At 37.4% G+C, this 25,642-nt stretch overlaps 1 protein-coding gene and 1 long non-coding RNA gene across 2 annotated transcripts in view; one reads left to right on the top strand and one right to left on the bottom strand.

Annotated features, from left to right (window-relative positions):
* LOC121384136 overlaps window positions 1-6,952 on the bottom strand; it is a 33,447-nt gene extending 26,495 nt beyond the window's left edge. The window contains exon 1 of the long non-coding RNA XR_005959343.1: window positions 6,819-6,952. This is a non-coding gene — a long non-coding RNA (uncharacterized LOC121384136). The remainder of the gene's footprint in view (window positions 1-6,818) is intronic.
* A 9,247-nt stretch (window positions 6,953-16,199) lies between these two features.
* LOC121383490 (voltage-dependent calcium channel type A subunit alpha-1-like) overlaps window positions 16,200-25,642 on the top strand; it is a 176,526-nt gene continuing 167,083 nt past the window's right edge. The window contains exon 1 of the mRNA XM_041513563.1: window positions 16,200-16,797. Coding sequence (XP_041369497.1) covers window positions 16,740-16,797 — 58 coding nt within the window. The 5' untranslated portion in view covers window positions 16,200-16,739. The remainder of the gene's footprint in view (window positions 16,798-25,642) is intronic.

Raw genomic sequence — 25,642 nt, 5'->3', positions numbered from 1 at the left:
TATTTAACGCTGTCTTTGATTCGGGTACATTTCCACACAGTTGGTCATTGGGATGCATTGTTCCTATTTTTAAAAAAGGCAATACAAACGACCCTGATAATTACAGAGGCATAACTTTAGTCAGTTGCTTAGGGAAATTATTTACTGCCATCCTAAATGAACGATTATTAGTTCTTGATAAAATGAATAATGTCATAAGTGACGCTCAATTTGGTTTTAGAAAACAGTTCTCAACGATTGACGCCGCTTTCATTCTTCAATCTTTAATTGAACGAATATTGAAGAATAAAAAGCGACTGTATTGCTGCTTCGTGGACTATAGTAAAGCATTTGAGTATGTCAATAGACAAAAACTATGGTACAAAATGATTCAACTTGGTATCGATGGTAAAATGCTTAATGTTATCCGGTCACTGTATGATAATGTGAAATGCTGCGTCAAATATAACAGTATGCTATCCAACTTTTTCAGTTGTAGAAACGGACTTTTCCAAGGTGAAGTATTATCACCGATATTATTTTCCATGTTTGTAAATGACTGCGAAATGCATTTCTTATCAGATAATTGCCCCTATATCGACATCCAATCATTAAATATATTCCTACTTATGTATGCCGATGATATGGTTCTCCTAGCTGAAACACCAGAAGGCCTTCAGTCAATGCTCAATTCACTATCAAAATATACTACCAAATGGGACCTAACTGTAAATACAACTAAGACTAAGGTTGTCATTTTTAGAAATGGGGGGATCATTCGAGACAACGAAAAGTGGTTATACAAAGGTGAGCAGTTAGAGGTTGTAAATGAATTCATTTATCTTGGCTTATTATTCTGTTATAACGGTAAATTTAATCGAACTCAAAAACGATTCGCTGATCAGGGAAGAAAAGCCTTGTTTTCATTATTAAACGTATGCAAAAGACATTATTTTAATATTGAAACAATGCTATCTGTTTTTTGACACCTATGTTAACAGTATTCTTAGTTATGGGTCAGAGGTCTGGGGATTCCACTGTGCAAGGGATGTTGAAAATATTCATACAAAATTCTGTAAAAAACTACTTGGAGTACAACAAGGGGCCTGTAATGAATTTATATATAGTGAGTTAGGGCGTTTTCCTCTGTATATTATGAGAAAATTAAGAATTTTTAAATATTGGATTAAAATACGAAATACTGAAAATTGTATCCTTTTAGCTATATATGAGGAAATGGAACGATTAAAGGGTAACTGGGTAACACAAGTCAAACAAGAACTAAATAGGCTTGGACTAAACTATATATGGAACATACCAAATGTTGGTAACAGAGAATATAATATAATTAAGGAAAGAATTTACGATAATTTTAAACAACATTGTTTTAGTCGAATAACGACTTCACCGAAAGGTACCTTATATAAATTTTTGTTACTTGAATTCAAGCTACAAACATATCTTAAACAACCCATACCATTAAATCACTTAAAAGAAATATCAAAGATCCGAATTAGTGCACACAAATTAAATATAGAAACCGGAAGGTATAGGAAAATTGACAGGGCCGAAAGAAAATGCACTATTTGTAACTATAATGATATAGAAGACGAATACCATTTTATCCTTATTTGCCCAGCTTTGAATGATTTGAGGAATAAGTATATAAAACAATGTTACCACAGACGTCCAAGCGTATTTAGGCTCATTGAACTATTAACAACTGAAAACAATAAAGACATCAATAACCTGGGGAAATATTTAGTTTTGGCAAATAAAGTTAGAGACGATTTACTGAAGCTTACTTTAAATATGACATCCACAAACTTGCCGTTTCATTAGCAAGTATATTAATCATATTTCATCTGGTATACATCAATATATACCTATATATTTAGAATTAGAATTATCACTATACCACGATAATGTTTATAGAGCACATATATATGTACATCCCACCACTATTACTAGTATACTATGTTAATTTTACCATTAATTCTTAAATCACTCTCCACCTGTATTTGTATATTTGTATATATACCGTAATTATATATGTATGTATTTATGCTGATAAGTTTGTTTAACTTAAGGCAAATAAAGAACTTGAATCCTGTGAGCCTAAAGGTCAGTTGTAAACTTTTGTAAAATGTTTGGAGTGGAGGAGGAACTGGCGGGCTGCACCGTGTTAATGTCTAGTTAAAGGGACAGTTTGAAGAAGCCGTTTTAAGATGCTTCTAAGGCACGTGTACAAAAGCCTCTATATTTGAGTCTAGACTTTAAAGTCGCAAACTCTAGTTTCAACCCGTGGAGATGGACACTAGGGTTTCCTTAATCTACAAACCTGTGACACATCTTGATAAAGTTACAATAGAGTGACCAACACACTGTGACGTTAAAACGGACAAATACTCTCTAAAATAGACTAGAGCTCGTCTCCATAACCGATATTTCTCGCGCGGTTTTAGAATAATGAAAAATGCATTTCGTCTTATTAGAAACACCAGAAGAACCATAAACACTTCAGATGTACGGAAATAAATATTCTGAAAAGTAAAATCTAAATAACGTCTGATTTCAATTATCCAAAACCACTCTAATAGTAAAACAAAACTAGGTTCAGTCGCTTTAAAACCTTTACAAGCATTGGGCATGGTCTTCCACCCAGTGGTAAAGCGTTCGCTTGATGCGCAGTGAGTCCATTGGGTTAGTTCTTATTTCAGCCAATGCATAACGGCTGTTATATCAAAGGGCGTGGTATGTGCTATCCTGTCTGTTGGATGGTGCATATAAAAGATATAGCGGGTTTTTCTCTCTAAAACTATAAGTGAAAATTACCAAATGTGTGCCACCCAATAGCTGATGATTAATAAACCAATGCGTTCTAGTGGTGCCGTTAAACAAAAATATTTTCTGATAATCCAATTACTTCTTCGTCTTGACTTCTCTGCACTAGAATACGAAACTAGTTTAAACCAGCGTTTTTATCCATCTAACATTTTATACCAGCTAGTTGGTCATACAAAAATTAATTAATAATAACAACAACAAAAAAGTAAAAAAAGAGAAAACATTGTCTATCTGAATGCGCCACAATATCTGGTGATGCCACTTAGCCGAATGGTGTTGTGGCGATCCCAAACAAATCCGTCCCAATCAGCTTTTGTAGGAATGGTCTGAGAATGGCCTGCGTTATTGATTAAGACCGCTCGGTGTATTGTTGACTCCCCGCCACTCTCCGTGAGAAAACATTTACACTGGAAGCAATAAAAAGCTATCTCTTTATCCCAGCTCTACACGCCACATTACACCCAACTATCACGTGTAAGTCCGGCGAAGATTACATCGCCGTGACGTCATTTGCAGGAAACCAAAACAAGAAGACCCTATCTAGGCATAAAAACAGTACTGGCTAGTACTTCTATTGCTTGGTGTATATCATTTGTCGTTTCAGGTACGGTAATCCTGTTAGAAATATGCTGATTTTATATACAATCTGACCCGTCATTTTATTGAGGGTTGGTTGGTATTTTACTTGCACAGCAAACTGGTAAAATGAAAGTTAAAGTATGTTTTGTGTATCGACACCACTAGAGCATATTACAAACTGGTAGTGGAGGGGAATACGAAGATAAATCATTAAAGGCGCAGGCCCTAGTTTTAACCCATTTAAAAATGGACACTAAGTTTAGTTAATTTACAAACCTGTAACTCATTTGGATAAAGTTACAATAGAGTGAAAGAAGAGTCTGTGACGTTAAAACGGGAAATATCCTTAAAAATAGACTAGAACTCGAATCAATAAACCGCTACTTCTCAGACGCACGTGCGTTTTTAAAAATATGAAATATGCATTAACTGGTATTAGAAACACCAGGATGACCAGAAACACTTCGGTTCTTTGAAAATGGATAAAGAATGAAATATAAGTAATGTTTGATTTTAGTGATCATAAACAGCTCTAATAGTGGAAATATGCTGTAGTGTTTAAAAACTAGGGTATGTCCTTTTAAAGAGACTGCCCTGAATTTGCTGTCATTATAAAGTGTTCTCTCGAGTAGCACAGCCTTTTTAACGACTAATATTACACATTATTATATAACATTTAGTGAAATATTTTAAAATATCAGTGAAATAAAAGTGTTATCAGTCACTCAGAAAAAATGTAACGAGTTTTCCCTGAAGACTGTCATAGTTACCAAATGTTTAACATCCAATAGCCGACGATTAAGCAATCACTGTGCTCTAGTGGTGTCGTTAAATAAAACTAACTTTATGGTAAGGGCAAGTCTTTAAAAATTGGCTCATAGCGGTCTCGTTTACCTATTAAACTGCGTGTTACAATTGTCATAACAATGCTCTTAAGGTGTCGTTGATCAAATAGTCAATTCATTTGTTTTTGCTTAGTCTGGCGTTAATTGGTTTTCATTTCATTTCAACTTATTTTCGTGCTTATATCCAATTAAGGTTCAAGCACGCTGTCCTGGGCACATACCTCAGCTATCTGGGCTGTCTGTTCAGGACAGTAGGTTAGTTATTGGTGGTTAGTGGTTAGTGAGAAAGAAGAGAGTGTAGTGGTCTTACACCTACCCGTTGAGTTGTTAAAACTCGCTCTGAGTGGGAGCTGGTACCGGGTTGCGAACTGTCATAGTTACCAAATGTTTAACATCCAATAGCCGACGATTAAGCAATCACTGTGCTCTAGTGGTTTCGTTAAATAAAACTAACTTTATGGTAAGGGCAAGTCTTTAAAAATTGCGAACCCGGTACCTACCAGCCTTTTGTCCTACGGCCCACGACACGACCGAGGCCACAGAGAGCTAAAGCGAGCTTTGTAAATTAGTCACTAGTCTTCACGATCTCATTATTTCGTTCCTTTCTTTCTTCTTCTTCCTTCTTTACTTCTTTCTTTCATTCTTTGGTTCTTTCTTTGTTTCATTCATTATTTCGTTTGTCTGATTCTTTCTTTGATTTGTTTTGTCTTCTTACATCTTTCCTTCCATCTTTCGTTCGTTCTTTCATTATTTTGTTTCATTGATTGATTGGTTGATTGCTTTCTTGCTTGCTTAATTGATTGATTGATTGATTGATGCGTTCGTTCATTCATTCGTTCGTTCATTGTTTAGTTCTTTCTTTCTTTCTTGTTCGTTTCTTTTATTCATTAGCAGATATACAGTGTAATAATGGAATTATATATAATAGCTTTCAGTACGATTGGTCATGTCTGGGAGCGGCAAACCCACTGAGCAAACCTTTTAACTCTCAGCGGTTTCGCTAATGACTCCGAACCAGTCATATTCAGGTGAATTATTGAACAACACGCTATTAATATGCACCCATTATTCCAGTTGGTGCACTGGCAATACACAGCTAATTTACTTTAAGGTGTAAATAATTATGACGAATTGTTAGTGACAAACGACACCACCGTGGATTTGCACGTGTTCAAGTGAGGTAACATTTTAATGGCGTGGACATTATTCAATATTAATTCCTATTTATGCAGGGACTGTTTATCTCCGTAATTCATAAGGCCGTGAGTCATGTTTAAAATATTGCTACAGGATCGGTATATACAAATGGTAGAGCCTGAATGCTCTGTAGGATGTTAAGCTGGAGTTTCTCAAAATAGCTAAATGTGAATAATAGTGGAATTTAGCCACAACACCACGACTGGCATATCAAAGGCCGTGGTATCCTGTCTGGGAGATGATGCATGTATAATTTATTTCACATTTTTTCTTGCTTATATCCAATTAAGGTTCAAGCACGCTGTCCTGGGCACACACCTCAGCTATCTGGGCTGTCTGTCCCCGCCCCCCCCCCCCAAAAAAAAAAGAAGAGAAATGTTTTATTTAACGACGCACTCAACACATTTTATTTACGGTTATATGGCGTCAGACATATGGTTAAGGACCACACAGATATTGAGAGAGAAACCCGCTGTCGCCACTTCATGGGCTACTCTTTTCGATTAACAGCAATTGATCTTTTATATGCACCATCCCACAGACAGGGTAGTACATACCACGGCCTTTGATATACCAGTCATGGTGCCCAGGAACGAGAAATAGCCCAATGGGCCCACCGACGGGGATCGATCGGGCTGTCTGTCCAGGACAGTGCGTTAGTTATTAGTTATTAGTGGTTAGTGTGAGAGAGAAGAGGATGCCTCGCTCGCTCTGGGTGGGAGTCGGTACCGGGCTGCGAACCCTGTACCTACCAGCCTTATGTTCGATGGCTTAACCACGACACCACCGATGCCGGTTCTGGCATACCGTGGTATCCAGTCTGTGGGGCGAGGCATAGAAAAGATCCCTTGCTATAACTGAAACACATTTAGCGGGTTTCATCTCTAAGAGTATATGCTACATCCAATTACATCCAATCTGCACTATTAGTCTTGTTAAACAAAACTAAATTTGTGACATAACCTACGATGGTTTCAATAAGATATCTGCGAAAATATGGGCCCTGTTAGCGAGTGCTGTCCTTCCCGGATTCCCGAATTCCAGAGTACGGACCGCCTCATAGTGAACAAAACCGGCCTGGTCGGCAGTATTTTGACCACTGTTTAATTTCCACAATCATGCTTCTAATACCGTTCTTAATTAACTGCGCCGGGTGAAGTTGACTAGGGAGTGGATTTAACGGTTTAAAAAAGGCGCCCACAAAAGTACATTAAAAGGCATTATAATATTGATAGTCTTCCCGTGTAACAACATGCCGACCTAGATATTAGGCCTACATTTCCCCTACTAACAGTTACAATAAATAAATTTACTATATTCCTCTGTTTAAAAGAACTCGCATTACTAAAACATTGAAAATCTGACCATTACCTTTTAATAAACACTAGCTTTTTCAGGGCACTGTACTCCGTTATTTGGTGGAATCCTCCCGCTTGATTCTCTTCTGGTTATGCTTACAATATACACGGCTAAGCGTCACAGCTTTATGATGTCACAAACGCTTGCACATGACGTTTACTTAGCAACGTAAAGTAACCTGTTTTCAAGCATGTATTACGTAATTTTAATGTTGAAATGTTAATGTTACGCCAGTTTTATTTCAGGATTTACTGAGCTGCTGCCCGAGGATATATAGAAGGTAAATACGAATTTGTTTTGTGGTCCCCTACCCCTCCCGACTATAGAATGTGCCCCTGACTTCAAACATCGGTCCTACGGGCCTGGGAAGTGAAAGCAATAATGGTTTTATGCCTGTCACGTCTGCCGCATCTGTTCCTCTATTCATTCATGACTTAAATAAAAAATATTTTTTGGTTATGGGTATATACAAAAAATATGTCACCAACCACCCCCTCCACTCTCCCCCCACTAAGATCACCTCTCAGTTCTGGAACTGCACCCAGAAAACCGAGCACGTTTAAATAATTAGCCGACTTCACTCGACTTGTTCTACGTCTCTCTCTTGTCTTGTGGTTAACTTCACTCCAGCGGACAGACTCGCAGATTGGACAGATCCCAGTTTAGACAACAGGAGCGCTGATAATTCTGATCATATCGGCATTTAGTCGAAGAATTGATAAACCGTTTTTTTCTTCTTTGCTTTTTCTTACTTAAGAGAGTGTGGCACCGCGTGAATGGTCAGGCAGCGCGATAATTGACAGCTGGTCCCGAATCGACACGTTCCCGCTTGGAAGCAGTGACCCCGCGAGGTCTTATCGAGGCAATTTGATGCCCCCTCCAGGGGAATCACGCTCCTCTTGATTAGTTATGAGTATAGATCAACTCAACATTCATGGGCAGTTTACTAGTCCTTAGCTTGAATTTAACAGGCATGTTTCTAATAAAAGAAAAACGTGCACAGTATCGCTGGATAAACTGGGAGCATTCTTCGAGTAACCAAACAAGACCTCACAGCTAATTGAATTGAGGCAACGATTCCACATGTCCCACTTTGAATTATAATCTCCTAGACGTGAGATATCTGCCAGGAATTTAATAAATGGAGGATTCGTCACGAGTGGGTTTTTTAATATGGAAATATCAATAGTCTCATTTTATTCGCTATTTGTTGAAGCTCTGCTGAAACAAATACCGATTTATCAGACGAGATTGATATTTTATGTATTGAACCCCCCCCCAAAAAAAAAAAAAACAAAAAAAAAACAAACAAACAACAACAACAGTAGAGAATTCTATTTATCTTATAGCACTTCTAATATAACATTTTAATACGATATTTAGTAAATCACAGTCGTGAAGTCGCTTCCATTAGTAACACCATCACATTTGGCACCAATGTAGTTTGATATCTTATATCATAACAGATATACCATATCTCAATTTTAGGCTCATAGGTCAAATATTGTTATAATAGCAACAGCTTCCAAATTAATTGTAAGTAAAAATGCGAAAGTGAAATTGTATCTACCTTTGTGCGTTTTGCTTCGGTTTTTAGGTTGTTGTTTTTTTTATTCAAATTTTTAAAACTAAAACTGATGTGTCCGGTTATTAATATCTATATCGCGATTGTGAATTGATACACTAGTGGTTCTATACGAAAAAATATTTACGTTATTTTCATTGGAAATTGATTTTCATTAAGGTAACCTTTACGGACAGCCAGCGTTACATAGTTCATGTGGTAGATCATAAAGTCTAACTATTTCAATGGTTCTAGCTGTCCAGTGCTCCACGACTGAAATATCAAAGGTCATGGTATGTGCTGTCTTTTTAAGTCAATATGAAATGGAAAGTTATATTAATGATTTCTTTTTCGCGCACTTTGCAAACGTGCGACAGTTAATACTGCCGGATTAGTATGACATACTAGAGCGTATTTTAGTATTATAATTCCTGCTCATCACTTCAGTAATGACCCATTTTATCGCAAGTTCTAGACAGTACTGACAGGTTAACACAGAATGTAAAAAAATATATAACAAACCACTCTGCACTTCATTAATGATCCCATTCCATAAAAAATAACAAATTGGAAAACAACACCGGCAATGTCATCATAAAATGTTTAAAATAAAAAACATTGTTTTTAGACTTTCTGTTTATCGCGTCATCGCATTATTAAGGCTATAGCATTTCGAACAGGCTGATGAAATTTGAAGCGAAACCTTTAACATATAACATTTAAACTGAACGTCAATAGCGGACAAATAACTGCATTAATTTCCGGACGGCGTCTCCAGGGATAGTGCCGTTATCTCGTCTCAGAACTCCACCGCTTCAGGCTAATGACGAATTAAAGTTCAACATTTTGTCTGCTTAATAAATGGTAACGTTGAGCAAACAGAAGTTAATATACACGTGTGTAAGTGAATAGATGCACCCTGCTGCGACATATAATGTCATATCGCATAAATTAATCTGTCCTGGGGTTAATTTGGTGAATGTAAAATGTATAAACCAAGTTAACGGATCGTTTTAGCACTCTTGAACGCAACCTTGAATTCCTGCCTATATACGTATTTGTATATGCGTACACGTTGTAGATAAATGTGTTTTTAAAAAAAAATAGCATACTGTTAATCACTGCAATTATTATGCAGGGTTCGAAATATTGCAATCCCGATAGCTTTTTGTCGGTCACCGTAACGACGGGCGGGGAGAATTTTTGGCCGGCAGTTAATTTAAAGTTTATATTCACACATTAGTTTGAGTCTATAATGTTTTGTTTCGGGCCGATACAATTTGTAGCTAACCTGTCTAAATATATGCTAGGAATTTTAGCCAATTTCGACCCCTGCTGTTGTATACATTATACGGTAATTACGAAGATCATGAAACTCATTTAAGGCTAACAGCTGTGATAAATTAACATAAAAACAGCTATTTATTGGATTGTTTATTGGACGTAGCATATGCATGAATTTGTTAATGAATGCGATAATTGATATCTCTAAGCATGAATGAAAATGTATTAACATAGCATGCCACGTACTAAAATGACGTCATGTTTATGGTTACTTAGTACAATTTGGTCACGACCCCAGAATGGCCAATCACAAGACTCAGAATACATAATATATTGAAGACGATATTGATCTACATAACAGCGGGTCATCCCTAACACGGGTGTATAAAAAATAAATGTTTAACCGTGGACGATATTAAAAGGGAGGAAGAAAAAATATAAAGTGCACCACTATCACGATTAATCTGAAGCACAAAATACTCTGAGCTGAGACCGGATCTGACAAACGAACTGAACACATTAAATTCTTTGGTCTAACCATTGCTACACGATGGCCAGATTTGCTCACAGATTCATTCATTCACTTCAACTTATATTAGGGACGGGATGTAGACCATTGGTAAAGTGCTCGCCTGATACACGATCGATCGATCCCCATCGGTGGGTGGATTCTAAATCCTTGACTTATGGCAAAACTGACAAAACCTAGTAACTAACGTTAATGTTGTTTGTAACCACTATTAACTAACTCAATGTCCTGGACAGACAGCCCAGATAGCTGAGGTGTGTGCCCAGGACAACGTACTTGAACCTTAATTGGATATAAGCACGAAAATAAGTTGAAATGAAATGAACGTTGTTTGGTGTTTTGTTTGGTTTTTTTATTATTATGTTGTTGTTTCTCTTTTGTTTTGTTTGTTTGTTTCTTCTTTTTTTACTTGTTTGTTTTGTTTTGTTTGTTTGTTGATGTTCATTGTCGCACATTGATTTTTTTTTTTTTTTAACAAAAACCGGTCTGTAGCGTTGTATAATAACCGTAATTAACCAACAATCCGAATATTACCTGAACTGAACCATGCTTATCTCCGAAATCGGTAAGAACCGGTGTTCCAGCATGGAATAGACGTTTAGTTGGCTTGCTTTGCCGAAATCATTCCACAGTTTTAAACTCTCGGCTATCTGCGCATCCAGCACGGAGAATACTCAATCAACATAATAACGACCTACGATTGGCTTACAATCAGTGTTATAGTCCAGTCGTTTTGATTCCATGACAACTTGAAATAAGCTAACTATAATTCGAAGGCCGACTCAAGAGTATTTAACAGCCGCGCGCCCTCCCCTCGCCTCAACATGAATCGTATGTTAAAACACACTTCTCGCCTCCTCAGGGGTTGATCCGGAATTTTGTAAAGGGGGGTGGGAGGGGGGGGGGGGGGGGGGTAATAAAACGGAGCTAGATTCAATTTGGCGACGGCAAATGATCCGAGCTCCCAAAAGGAAATGATATCTGTAGAGAGTTCTGGAGCATGATCCCTGGAGAGTTTTGAACTAAAGATGCTCAGACATGCGTTTTCAGGACAGTGCAGTGGCCTATATTGTGAGTGATGAAATTAAACATTAAAAAAATAGTGAAATGGGTATCCTAAACGGGCGGATAAGAGGTTGCGGGACCCCTATTGCCCCCTCTGGATCCGCAAATGCTCTTTTATAGAAAACACAACCAGTAGTATAGCTTGAATATGTTCGTGTGTTTGCCTTAGTACAATTACTTTGATTGTAGCGTAAGTCTCGTTGCTTTTTTTAAAACGTACAACTGCTTGTGAAAGACAAAAATGTACAAAACGTTTGACCAGTTCTTTTGTTCTTTATGCAATACAAAATAGGCCGAATTTACAAAACCTGTTTATGACTTGTACGCGTGTAACTACAAACATTTACAATGCTTAAACACCTGCGTTAAAAAAACAAAATAAAAAACAACAACAAAAAAACAAACAAAAACACCAACAACCCAGGCTTCGTAAATTCGGCCCTATATGTGTCGTTGTTTTTTCATTCAAACATTTGATAGTATTCTAGAAATGGTTATTAATTTCAAGCGGGAAACATTTGACCTCAAAGCCATTTTCTTGTTCTTCATCCTAAAGCACCAAGACTCCTCAGATTGTTACCACTTAAACTCTTGACAACAATCCCTCGATAGTATTTTAAAAATTGTTACTACAAGTCACTAGCTGACCATTACGCAGCCGCCATTTTATGTTATTATCTTGTTTTGGAATAGCAGCGTCCCTTTCCAACCTTCGTCTTATGGCACGGAGACTGTTCAGATTGTTACGACTTAAACTCTGACAACAATTTCTCGATAGTATTTTTAAAATTGTTACTACAAGTCACTTCCTCACTTCCATTTTATTTATTTATTTAATATTATTATTTTTTATTTTTTATTTTTTTTATCTTGGTCTGGATTAGCAGTGCCCCATTCAAACCTTCATCTTATGGTACTGAGACTTCAGCTTGTTACGATTTAAACTCTTGACAGACAGCAATCCCTCGATAGTTTTTTAGAAATCGTTACTACAAGTCACTGCTTGACAACGCACCTTTAACCATCAAGCAGCCGCCATTTTACGTTTTTATCTTGTTCTGGATTAGCAGTGCTAAAGAGTGCCCACACCGCTGACTAAGTGACTAGTCCATGTGTCAATGTGGAAACTAATTAGTATATCCTTATTGATTCACTCGGTGACAATGCTCCTCTCATCTGTTTATAGCACTGGATAGCAGTAACAGCAGCACTGATTGTGCAAACAGCTCCAGATAACAAGCACCAGGAAGCGACTGCTGTACCTCGCTTAACACTGGCTCTCGTCGATTCCTTAAGTTCACGACGGGCATTTCAAAGTTCCTGTTACAGACGGCGTCGTTAAAGGGGAGCTGTCACTCTCGCTCCCCATCATTTCCCTAAAACTAGTTCAGGAGAGTTATTTTAGCTCCCCTTAGCTTAATATATGAATTTATATGGTATCTTAAATTCTATTAACTTTTTCACTAATTACTATTTTAAAAATTCTGCCCATTTTCAACTCTACCACCCCCCGCTCCCCACACAGCCCTTCTGTGCAGGACCCAGTGACTGGCGAAGTCAAGAGATTGTGCACGAGAGAGCCGTGCTCGAACCTTAATTGGCTATAGGCACATTAATATGTTATCCAATCCAATCAAATAATTATGGTATCAATATGGTAATATCTTGAATGGCTTCCAATAATCTAGGTATGGGAAGCAGTTAATGACTCCCATCAGTTTTTATTTCATGCCAAGGTCTGATGTTTTGACTTTTGTTAGTACATTCATCGGGGGGGGGGGGGGGGGGGGGGATCAATGTGCTTTAGTGGTGTCGTTAACAGAACAGAACAGAACTTTATTACACTCAGGCCGTTCCACAACGGCGTTAGAGGAACATACATAATAAATAGTATAAACGTTAACCAAAACATACTTCATTGGGCAGGGGTGTAATGCAGTTGTAAGGGTATCGCATGAGGTGCAATGGGTCGTGGGGTCGATCGACCTTGTCCACTCGGTTTTTTTAATCCCCCCTGTCTCAACTATTGTCCAATGACTGTGAAGGGCGGGTGTTGTAATTCAGTAGACATTGTTTTAAAGCACCTGTGCATATTCCGCTATTCAACAATGGGTGGGTTTTTTTCCCAATAAACAGCCACTTTCATTGACATAGGTTTTGACTTATAAAAGAAATCAAAAGTCAAAAACTGAAAAGTCCAAACTCAAGACTTCAACAGTCTTCAGACTTCAATAAATGATAATCCTTTTATTGCTGTCATTTCAAAATGTTCCAGCTAATAAGTCTGTTTCTAACAATTTACACTGTAACTATTAACACTGCATGCTAATTACATTTGATGCTTAGAAAATAATGACACCTTTGCCACTAGTTTACATTTGATGCTGAGAAACTAATGCCATCTTAGCCACCCTATCCCTGCTAGTTACGGGTCTGGTGTTACACCCCACTCCCCTCTGTATGACGCTCAGTGGTTAAAAAGATTGCCTGAAGTACGATGGGTCGTACGGGCGTTCGCCTATTCCCGTTTCAGTCACAACTTTGTGACAGGTATGAAAGGCAGTCAAAATGTTCGTAGAACTGGACACTGAGAGCGATGACAGATCGAACGTTAATAGAAGCATTCTTGACCTCGGTACATCTGGCCCAAATAGGCTTCAAGCTACTGACGCTAGCGAAATAGAACTCTTATAGCTGGCCCATCAACCACCATTTTTGCAGCCTTTAAACTTATCACCTTGAAACCGGCTTCCACGTAGGAAGGAACTAAATTCCAGAACCGATAATGATTTCCAACCATACACTTGTGAATATCGGTAGCGTTTTCACCTTCCTTGGTGAGAACCTTGATGATGACTGTTTGTTCCAATCTGGTCAAATTCACAGTTTCAGGAGATACCTTACTTTTAAGTAATAATATGTAAATATACAAACAGGAAGAGACGTTTTGTTGATAGTAGTATGATAGGACAGTTGTATGAAAGAACAGGCTTTCAGAAAGACTCAAACATACATCATGATGTATCAAACTTTGGTATCTAGCTCCACAAACTTTGTGACTGCCTCTCATATCAATTATATCAAAGTCATGTTAGAAAGTGCATTTAAAAGATGCCTTACTGCAAACGGAAAGAGTAGTCTATGTGGTTCTTCTCTCATTACTAAGAGTTTCATAAGTATTATATATTTAACATCTAATGAGCAATGATTGAACATTATATACTGGGTTTTCTCTAAATTAATATCCCTTTTTTTTTTCTTTTCTTTTTTTGCACTGCATGTGGAAAAGTTCAGTATCGTCTTCATTCCTGTATGATTTTGGTGTTATAGGACACACGTACGCTGACTAAAACCTTCAAATGTGTGGTCTTACAGAGAGTCACTGGTACAACAGAAAAAGTGTTTTGGGGTGGGGGGTTTTAACGACACCACTGAAGCACATTGATTAATTAATTCGGCTGTTGGGTGTCAAACATTTGGTAATTATGAGACGTAGTCATCAGAGGAAATACAACAAGGGAAATTTTATATGCACTTTCCCACAGACAAAAAAGCACATACCACAGCCTTTATCCAGTTGTGGTGCACTGGTTGGAACGAGACATTTTTTATTCAATAGATGGATCCACCGAGGTGATTCGATCCTGCGACGCCAGCACTCAACCGACTGAGCTTAACCCGCCCCTTGACTGGTACAAGTGCAGTGGTACTCTAAATGTCAATTCGTCATGGGAATGCTCCGTACAATGAAACAGTCGCAGTCTGTGTGCTGTATCACCCAATTAACTGCGATCGCAACATCTTTTTTTTCCTTTAATTATTTCTTTCCTTCGTTCATTTTTTTTTTTTATTCCAGGTTTTCCATTTTCTTTGCAGTTAAACCTCACAACTTTCTTGAGGTATTCTTTGGGTGTTTTTTTCTTTTTTTTCCACTACTTGAACCAGATATCCTTTCTTTTTTCCCTTTCAATTACAACTGACATCATAACTTTTCTTTTCATGCTTTTTTTATTTATTATGTCTCTTTCTTCTTTACTTCCAGTTATATCTGATTCTTTCTTTACTTTTCCATTTCAATTATATCTTTCTTTCTTTCAGGGCGCGATATAGCTTAGTCGGTAGAGCGCTTGCCAGAGTTGTTTTGGTCACAGGATCGAACCTTCTCGGTGGACCCATTCTCTGATTGGTTTTTGTTTTCGTCCCAACGAGTGCTCCACTAATTGCATATCGAATGTTATAGTGTGTATCGTGCTGTCCTGTCTGTGTGAAAATACATATAAAAGATCCCTTGCTGTTAATGAAAAAAGTAGCATGTTTCCTCTGAAGACCATGAGTCAAAATTACAAAATCTTTGACATCCAATAGTCAGTGTTAATAAATCAATGTGTTCTAGTGGTGTCGTTAAAGAAAACAAACTATCTTTCTTCCATACACTGATGGACACTATTTTTAGATTGATTCGTCATACATTTATGTATACGTCCCTTAATTAGCTAAAACGTCTTTTATATTATTATTTATGTTAATAGTTTGAGTTAATACACATTGATCCAACCGGTTTCCAACTCAATATATCGACATTCGATTGTCTTCATGGATAAAACATTATTTAAAAAACATTATTTACTTGCCACAGAATCTTGTTTTTGCACGAAATAACAATGACTAAAAAAACATATAACAATTTACTACTTTTTTAATTAAGTTTGCTCTATTTTAAAACCGATGCTCACTAAGACGAATTCACTGCGTTTCATTATGAGATAAAAAGAAAATTTAATCAATGTATACGTTTTAAGTGCCCCGTTAGTTCTGCCGGCAGATCGGGCTTTATTACGTCAGGACACGCGACAAGGCTTGCCTATAAGCTATCAGTCTCCCAGATTGGTAAAAGCATCTCTCTCTCACTGTGCTTGCGAAAAAGGAAAACTCGGTGAAAACCGACCAATCGATCGATATCTACCTGCAGCGGCCATCAGAGTTGTCCCCAAGTCACGGAGATCGCACCACTTTCATCGGCAACAATGGGAGGCGCTCCCATCGCGCGACCAATCGCAGCGCTCGTCTCATCGACTGCCGCGGTCTGTCAAGTCATCTCGAGCAAAGGCCTGCCCGACCAGCGTGCAAGTACTCGATACCACATAGAATAAAATTGACTTCGCCATTTTAAAGTAATTTCGCGATAATTATTGATTGTCACTACACGCTGCGTTGACAGATCTACACTTTCTATTAGCGATGGTCTCAAGTTGGTGTTTTGTTTAGTTTTTCCTGCTTTTTTCTGCTCCGGCGCCAAGTTTTTTGGTTTTCTTTCTTGTTTTCCATACTTGGAGATTTATAAAAGAGACGGAGCTACCGATGCGTGTTGTTTTTGTATCTATCTATCTGTGATGGTTATCCGTGGATTAGCGATTTGTGTAGCATCATGTAAGTGGATTACCGAAATCTGGATTACCGGCGAGTGAGCACGGCGAGCGGCCACCGCGGCCCCATGTATGACGCCAGCGACGAGTGGGAAGAGGAATGGGGACCTCACTACGGAGACGAAGGTATGTACCACAGCTGTAGAGGTATTTTATGTGACGCTCGAGATACACAATTTGACGTGACATGTAAAATACATAATCTGAAGAGATGGTTAAGATACAAAATTTGACGTGATATGTGAAATACACACTTTGTCGACATGGTTAAGTTCGTCTTCCATACGAGGACGAAGGTATGTACCAGAGCTGTACAGACATTTCACGCAACGCTCCAGATACACAAGTTGACATGATATGTAAAATACACACTTTGTCGACATGGTTAAAATCGTCTTCTATACGAAGACGAAGGTATGTACAAAAGCTGTAGACAAATTTCACATGATGTACGAGATGCACAATTTGACGTTATATGTAAAACACTGACGAGATGGATAGGATACACAATTTGACGTTATATGTAAAATACATAATCCGAAGAGTTGGTTACGTTCGTCTTCAGTACGAGGACGAAGGAATGCACAAGAGCTGTAGAGAAAATTGACTTCATTGTCGAGATACACAAATTGTCGTGATGGTTAAAATTATCTTCAGTATGAGGACGAAGATATATCTCTACTCGAGGTGTTTTACAATCTGATGTAATTGTTGAGATACACAATTTGACGTGATATGTAAAATACACAATCTGTCGACATGGTTAAGATCGTCTTCTATACGAGGACGAAGGTATGTACAAGAGCTGTAGACAAATTTCACATGATGATCGAGATGCACAATTTGTCGTTATATGTGAAATACATAATCTGACGAGATGGTTAAGATACACAAGTTGACGTTATATGTGAAATACATAATCTGACGAGATGGTCAAAATACACAATTTGACGTAATATGTAAAACAGACAATCTGATTAAGGTATGTCTCGGGTTGTTGTAAAATATCTGACCATCACGGTCGAGATACATAATTTGGCGTGATATGTAAAATATACAGTCTGAAAAGATGATTAACATAGACCTCAATACGAGGACGAACGTATGTCTCGAGTTGTTGTAGAAACATTTGATACACAATTTGACGTGATATGTAAAATGCACAACCTGTCGAGATGGTTTAGAGTTGTAGAGAAATTTCACATGATAGTCGAGATACACAATTTGACGTGATACGAAAACTACACAGTCTAACCTTATAGTTAACATGCACTACACAATCTTCAGTATGAGGACGAAGGTATGTCTCGAGTTGTTATAGAAAAAATCGACATGATATGTAAAATACACAATCTGACGTGATATGTGAAATACACATTCTGACGTGATGATTAAGATATGCAATTTGGCGTGATATGTATAATACACAATCTGACGTGATGCTTAAGATCGTCCTTAATACGAGGACAAAGTTATGTAGAAGAGTTGTTGTAGAAAAATCTGACATGACGTTCGAGATACACAATTTGATATGATTTGTATAATACACAATTTGACGAGAGTTTTTAAATAGTTCCCATTACGATGACGAAGGTATAAATCGCGTTGGTGTAGACAGATTTAACATGATGGTCAAGTCACAGTTTGACGTGATGTGTAAAATACCCAATCTTACGTTATGCTTAAGATATAATAGTGCTCAGTACGATTACGAAGGTATTTCTCACGTTGTTATAGCGTCTGGCGTCATACAATGATCAACAATCTGACGTGATAGTTCTTCGTTTGCTTATATTCGTGCTTATATCCAATTAAGGTTCAAGCACGCTGTCCTGGACACAGACACACGCACGCACACACACACACACACACACACACAAACACACACTTCAGCTATCTGGGTTGTCTTTCCAGGATAGTGGATTAGTTTTTAGTTGTTAGCTAATCGGAAAGAGTAGCCCATGAAGTGGCGACAGCGGGTTTCCTCTCAATATATGTGTGGTCCTTAACCATATGTCTGACGCCATATAACCGTAAATAACATGTGTTGAGTGTGTCGTTAAATAAAACATTTCCTTCCTTCCTTCTGAATTGTCACCGAATGACAATGACGTGTGTGAAGTGCTTAACTTTTGTGCTGGAGCATACCGGCCATTTACTAATACATCAGCTTGGATCTGCAATTAACCTAGATGTGCGGGAATAGTTCTTCCATATCATGAATATATTATTGAAATAATTTGCTAGAAGCCATTATGTTTGCCACCAATTTACAGAATGCAGCAGGATTGATATTCCTAGACATGTTAAAGTGACAGATCCTGGTTTTTAAACACTACGACGTATTTTTCAATATCTGAGCCGTTTTTGATAATTGAAATCGAGCCTTACTTATATTTGATTGTTCAGAATATCAATTTCCGTCCATCCCAAGTGTTTATGGCTATCCTAGTGTTGTGATGCCACGAAATATAGTCTTCATAATTCTAAAAACGCACGTACCTCTGAAAAGTAACTTGTTAAGACGAGCGCTGAATTATTTTTAGAAGGGATTTCCCCGTTCCAACGTCATAGACTCTAGTTTCACTTTGTTGTAACTTTATCCAGATGTGTTATCGGTTTGTAGATTAATCAAACTTGGTGTCTATTTTCACGGGTTCTAATTAAGGTGTGCAACTTTAAACTATCAATCACCACGCATTAGTACATTAATTTATGTATTTTACTTCTACTAGAACTGATTATGTCCGAAGTCATGCTTTTCAGATCAACAAATTTTATTTCTTTAAAAAAGTCTTTAAAAACTGAAAAAAGCTATTTTATTTATTATTCAAATTATATAACTTTCCATCTCTACTATTATAATGTTTGAGAAAAAATAAAATAAAATGCGAAATGGTGGACCTTTTCGTAACGAGTGGACATAACCAGGACGATTGTTTCGTTCGCGCGTCGTTCTCGCAAGTCTGGTTTTGAGAAACCCATTTCTCGTTCGAGCATTAAATTTAGGATACCAACTGCAAGGTCATAAACGGGTTACGATGACACCACTTGACATGAGATTCTCGTACCAGAATAGCCGATTACATATAGCAATGCATGAACTTGTAATGTTCTTTCGTCACAAACGGCTATTTTCGTAGCTATTCTCGTACAAGGCACTCGTATCGTGTGGCGTCGCCATTATGCAAATGTTTGAATTCTCAGAGGCCTAATAGGTGGTTCTGATTGTCATACCTCGATATTTTCTCTGTCGGGTTTGTAGAGAATGCACCTTTAATTGCATGTTAATTAATGATTGTTAATAATTCAGTGGTTATACTTAATCCACTAATTGTTTCTTGTGTAAAGAATGTGTCTTTTCTAAATACACACTAACACGCCAGGCCGGATGGCATCTTTATCTTTGTTTATCGAACATCACACGTCAATTTTATTCGTCATCTTTCCTTTCTTCCGTTTTCTTCTCTTCTTCGACTTCTCTTCTTCTCCTCCTTTATTTTTGGGGTCGTTTTCTTCTCTTCTTCTGACGCCATATAACCGTAAATAAAATGTGTTGAGTGCGTCGTTAAATAAAACATTTCTTTCTTTCTCTTTCTTTTCTTCTTCTGCTGCTTCTCTCCCTTTTTCGTTTTCTTCTTCTCCTCTTCCTTCTTTTACTTTTTACTTGTTATTTTCTTCTTCTTCACTTCCCCTCATTCTTCTCCTCTTCTGCCTTTTTTCTTGTTCACCTCCTTCTTCACTTCTCCTCCTTCTTTCACTTCATTACCTTTTTAGTGTTCTTGTTGTATTGTTGTTGAAGTTGTTCTTTTTGTCTCTCTTATTTTTGATATTATAGATTAACTCGACGTCATAAACACATTTGTAAGCGAGCCAAGTCGAACCGAGCATATGACTTGTTGTTGTTGTTGTTTCAAGATCATTACAGTTCAGTTAGAACTTTATGAAGCTGGTGGCTTTTTTCGTTTTAATTTTGTTATATAAAAAGAAATAGGTCAGATTTGTTTGTGAGTCCAGACGTCAAACTGGTTGAATCCCTGAGGTTTTGCCAGCAATAAACATATGACAAGGCGACACTTGCCGCGTTCAGATCCCGATCCCTGTCAATGCTGTACGGCTGCTCCACGTGTTACAAGTTAGTAATTGAATTTATTGCGGAATATTGAAAAGGACGTGACGTCTGGAGTGGTGTATCTCGAATTGCAGAGATTTATGAACTCAATTTAAAGGTGCAATGTCGCCCTTCCATAATGAGTTAATGAGTAACTTTACGTGAAATCACACCTCACACCACACCACCACACACACACACACACACACACACACACACACGCGCGCGCGTGCGAACATATTTTAATAGTGTTCAAAATTAAACGTACGAAATATATGAATCAAATTATCGATTCTACATGTAGATTAGCATCAAGATTATAACATCCAGCTCATCTGTAACATTTATAAACTCTGTTAGAGAACAAATAGAGAGGTGGGGGGGGGGAGTAAGGAGGGGAAGCCACAGACATACACAGACACACATACTAATATATAATGATCACGATACGCAAGGGATATATACATCAAGTCTGAATAAATACGAAACAACACGTGATACAAATCTAGTAAAAATTACCAATATATTACCATGTCCAACTCTGTGCCCAGCTCTATCCCCCATAACACAACTTGTTGAGCATCTTCGGGTGATGTCTCCGTCAAGGTCAACTCTGTTCTAGCAATGTATAAAAGCTGCCCTATAATAGTCATTGGATGTTTGATCTGAAAAATACCACGACTAATGCATGCATGTTTGGAGAAACACGTAGGTTTTACGCGTGTTTAATCCTTAGACTAGATTCCATCAGCTATACCCTTTCTGATTATGTACTAGTATTTCACGCAGAAAAGTACATCATTGTGGAAAATTAACTAAGTGTACTTCAAACTATATTTGTTGTACTGTTAATAGTAATAAGAACTGTGGTTTAGTCGTAGATTTACGTTTACGTGCAAAACTAGGCTTACGATGTTTTGTGAAATCTGCCCCAGGCTGGCCTGTTGTAAATAAGGTCTGAAGGAAATCAGACAATAGCGTGCCATTAGAGGAAAACAGAGATTGATGATCTGTTCGAAAATATTGCAAACTCGCTCGATATTGCTTCTTTAATGCATGTTGCGCAGACTGACATCCCCCATTTTCGGCGTGAATTACTCCAATATGGGATCGAAGCAACCAGTGAGCAACGGCTGCCGAAATGATGCAAACAGGCGGACATTAATGTCGAGACGAGATGAAACCAGACAAGACAAGGAAATACACGTTGAGTCGAGACAAGATATGACAAGACGCGACAAGACAGGTGAAGACAAGACAAAATATGACATGACATGATAAGGCGAGATACGAATTTGATTACACTCGACATATAACATGGGAGGAATATATAAAGAAAACAATTTGAAATATAGCCGTGACAAGATGGCTGGCAATAAAGACATTATAGCTGACAGCCAGACCGTGTGGCGACCAGTCTCGTGTTTATTGATGGACCAAGACACAGCCTGGTCTTCAAGAGATTAATACGATAGAAGCAAATAATATTAAACAAAAAATTTAAACAATTACAACATTAAATATAACATTCCTTTCTTCCCCCATCTACGACAAAAAGTGCACTTTGTGCGGTCATTTACAGCTAAGTGGTCATTTATAGCTCAGTAGATCAGTTGGCAAAACGCTCTTCTAATGCTTGGATCTTAGGGTCAATCTCTTTCCAACCAGTGCCCCGTGACTCGTATATCAAAATACGTGTTATGCGCTGTCCTGTCTGGCTGGAACAGATTAATTGTTTCTAATTGAAAAAACGTAGCTTAATGTGGCAGAATGGTTATATCTTTTGCAGATCCATCAAGTAAGTCATGTGCTCTAGTGGTGTCGTTACTTTAGTTTTATCTTTCCTGGAAATCATCTTAACATCCTACACTGTCCAGAGTGTAAATAATAAAGTTCAGCTTGGATAAAGAATACGGCAACAAGACTGAATTATTAGAGAAATCACGGCGATAGAAAGCTCATTTCTGTTGATGGGTATGGAATGAAGTCTCACAGACTGAACTAACCACATTAGCAAGACATGAAAGGTTTCGAATTAATGCGCCTAGACGTAATGACTTCACCGACGTTCAAGTAATGCTTCTAGGAATATTGGCTCCGTGATTCAGTTAGGGCTGTTCCAGAAACAAGTCCTGGAGGTGAAGGAGGGAGGGGTTGGTATAGTCGAAACCGACCTTTTTAAAAATACACAGATACCAATAAATATAATGCAAAGGGTGGCTACGCTCAGTTTTACAATGGAAACACGTAGATACAGTGATACAGATGTAGATTATATTTTAACAGTGCAGATAAAATATCAATAAAATTTGCAAATGTAGGCTATACTTAGCCATGGAATGCTATAGGATAGATATAATAATTTAGTGAGAATACCAATAAAAGTGATGTAAATGGTGGCTACGCTCAGTCTTGTAATGGAAACGGGCATATAATATTATAATAATGCACATATAATATCTATAAATATAATGGAAATAAATGCTACGCTCAGCCTTGCAGTGGTATCTGGTAGATATAATAATATAGACAGAATACCAATAAATATGATGCCACCCTGTCTTGCAGTGGAAACGGGTAGATATACTAATATAGGTAGAATCAACTTAATTTGTATTCTTGATAAAACCAATCGTATCGAGGACTAGTTTCAATTCACTGTAATGCCTCTTCCCCAAGGCCATGATGCACGGACATGTATATTAACCCTTGTGTTTATACTCGAACATGTTCATTAAACTTCGGTTGATGTCCATGGAAAACAGCAAAGCAGCTAACCTTGTTTATAAAGCTGAGTACAAATAGTTTCGGTTCATTGCAGCTTTTACAAGGTGTGTGTGTGTGTGTGGCGATCAGAAATTAATGTCAGGGTGATGTTAAATCTGAACGTTATCTATAAGAACACAGCCACTCCCGTGGAGATCCTTTACTGGAGTTTCCATCTCCCTTGGGTTTACCATAGCAACTGGAAAAACTGGCGCAACCCCAGAAAATTCCGACGTTGTTATGACATCTACCAACTACCCAACACTACCTTCTATCCCAGAGCACCTAAATTGTACAGTCTCGTTTGCCAAGTTTGATGCGCGCGGTGAATAGATCTAATGAAAGTCACTATTGTTATAAAGTGATGCCCTCTGGGTAATTTCGTTATTTGTCCAAGAATAGATGTTGATCATACAGAAATATATTGTTTTAATGAAAAAGGACTGAACACGGAAGCCGTGGTGTCGGGACAATACTGTTTGCGTCACTAACATCGCAGTAAGAAAAGGTAATTACGATAAACCAGTTTATAACTTATGTTTAAGGTACAGTATATGTAAAACAAAAATGCTAGGAATGTTCTACTTACATTTAAATTGTCGTATGTTAATAGTCGTAATTACGGGCTTTGGGTACATGCATGGGTGGTCACTTTATACAACATCGTTTGCTTAGTAGATAATGCCATAATCCCAAAATAAATAAATAATAATACACGACAATTTTCTTCAATTTAATTGCATTTAACTTTGAAACTGTATTACAATACATTAAGACCGTCAAACGACAACATATGAGGAATTATAGTTGAATGGATATATACAATAACACGATTACAACAAGATATTATCATCTTCGTAGACTATATTCATAATCGTACGAGGCAAGATGGAAAGGGGGCAAGGGGCAACTGCTCCCTAGTTTTGGAGCAAAACCTCAAATTAGGACAAAAATGACACAGATATTCGGGCAAAATGTGTTAACCTGAGGCTGTTTTACCATGTATTTCCATCATTCTACCATCAAAAATGCGTAGTGATTCGTTTGCAACCCTATATAGCTGTTCGGGAATTTTCGTTTAATTCGGACAAACGTCAACCCGCCCCCTCTATACAAAAATGGGAAATACAAAATACAAATTTTCCGAATCAATATTTTATATATTATTTACTGATATTGAAGATGTCTGCCTGTGATTTACTGAACTTAATTACTTCATTTTAGAAATGAATTATGAAATTTTACGTACGGTGTTTGTTCTGTTAAACTATGGAACGCTTCACGAATTTTCGTGTTAAATTAACAAGTGCTAGGAGTGTCTTGTTAAAGCTGCAGTCTCTAGAATATACATATTTTAAAAATATTTAAAGGGACTATCTCGAGGTTGCTTGCAGTGTAACATGTTTAAGATTAACAGGGTTTTTGTATTACTAACATTACATATTAAAGATATTTTCCTGTTTAGAATATTAGTATCTGTATGAACAAGGTGATTATTGTTCTAATGTCGAAACCAGATTTTATTTCCAATAATTTCGTATGTACAAACAAAGTGTATATTACGAAGTAAAATGAACAATGTCTGCTACAGACATTAGCACACGACAATAATCCACCGACAGGGATTGATCCTAGATCGACCGCGCATCACGCGAACGCTAATAGATCATCAGCTTGTGTTTTCTTCCTCTGACACGCCATTCTTCACGTTCCGTTAGATCCTATTTATACATTTACATTCTAGCTCACAGTCAAACGCACTGAACGTAAAACAGACAGTGAACACTAAAACAGTTTTAAAAAGGTAACGCAATGTTAATATAATTTTAATTTTGGGAATATATTGTGAATAATAATTTATCATTTAATGTTATGTTGATAAAATGTTTGTTCAGAGTTTGCGATAGGCAATGATTTTTGTTTTAGTTTTTAACTGATTTGTTTTTCTTTTATTTACAACCATAAAATAAGTATGTCATGTTATATAATAAATATGTAAAAAAAAAAAAAATTCTAGGGCTATTGTATTTTTCTTTAGCATACATTTTGGTCATATATTTTTAATTGTTTTAATAACAAAAGCCCTCTCTCATC

This window comes from Gigantopelta aegis, chromosome 10, assembly GCF_016097555.1.
Source record: "Gigantopelta aegis isolate Gae_Host chromosome 10, Gae_host_genome, whole genome shotgun sequence".
NCBI classification, from domain to species: Eukaryota; Metazoa; Mollusca; class Gastropoda; order Neomphalida; family Peltospiridae; genus Gigantopelta; species Gigantopelta aegis.
This window is presented reverse-complemented; position numbering and strand designations above follow the sequence as displayed.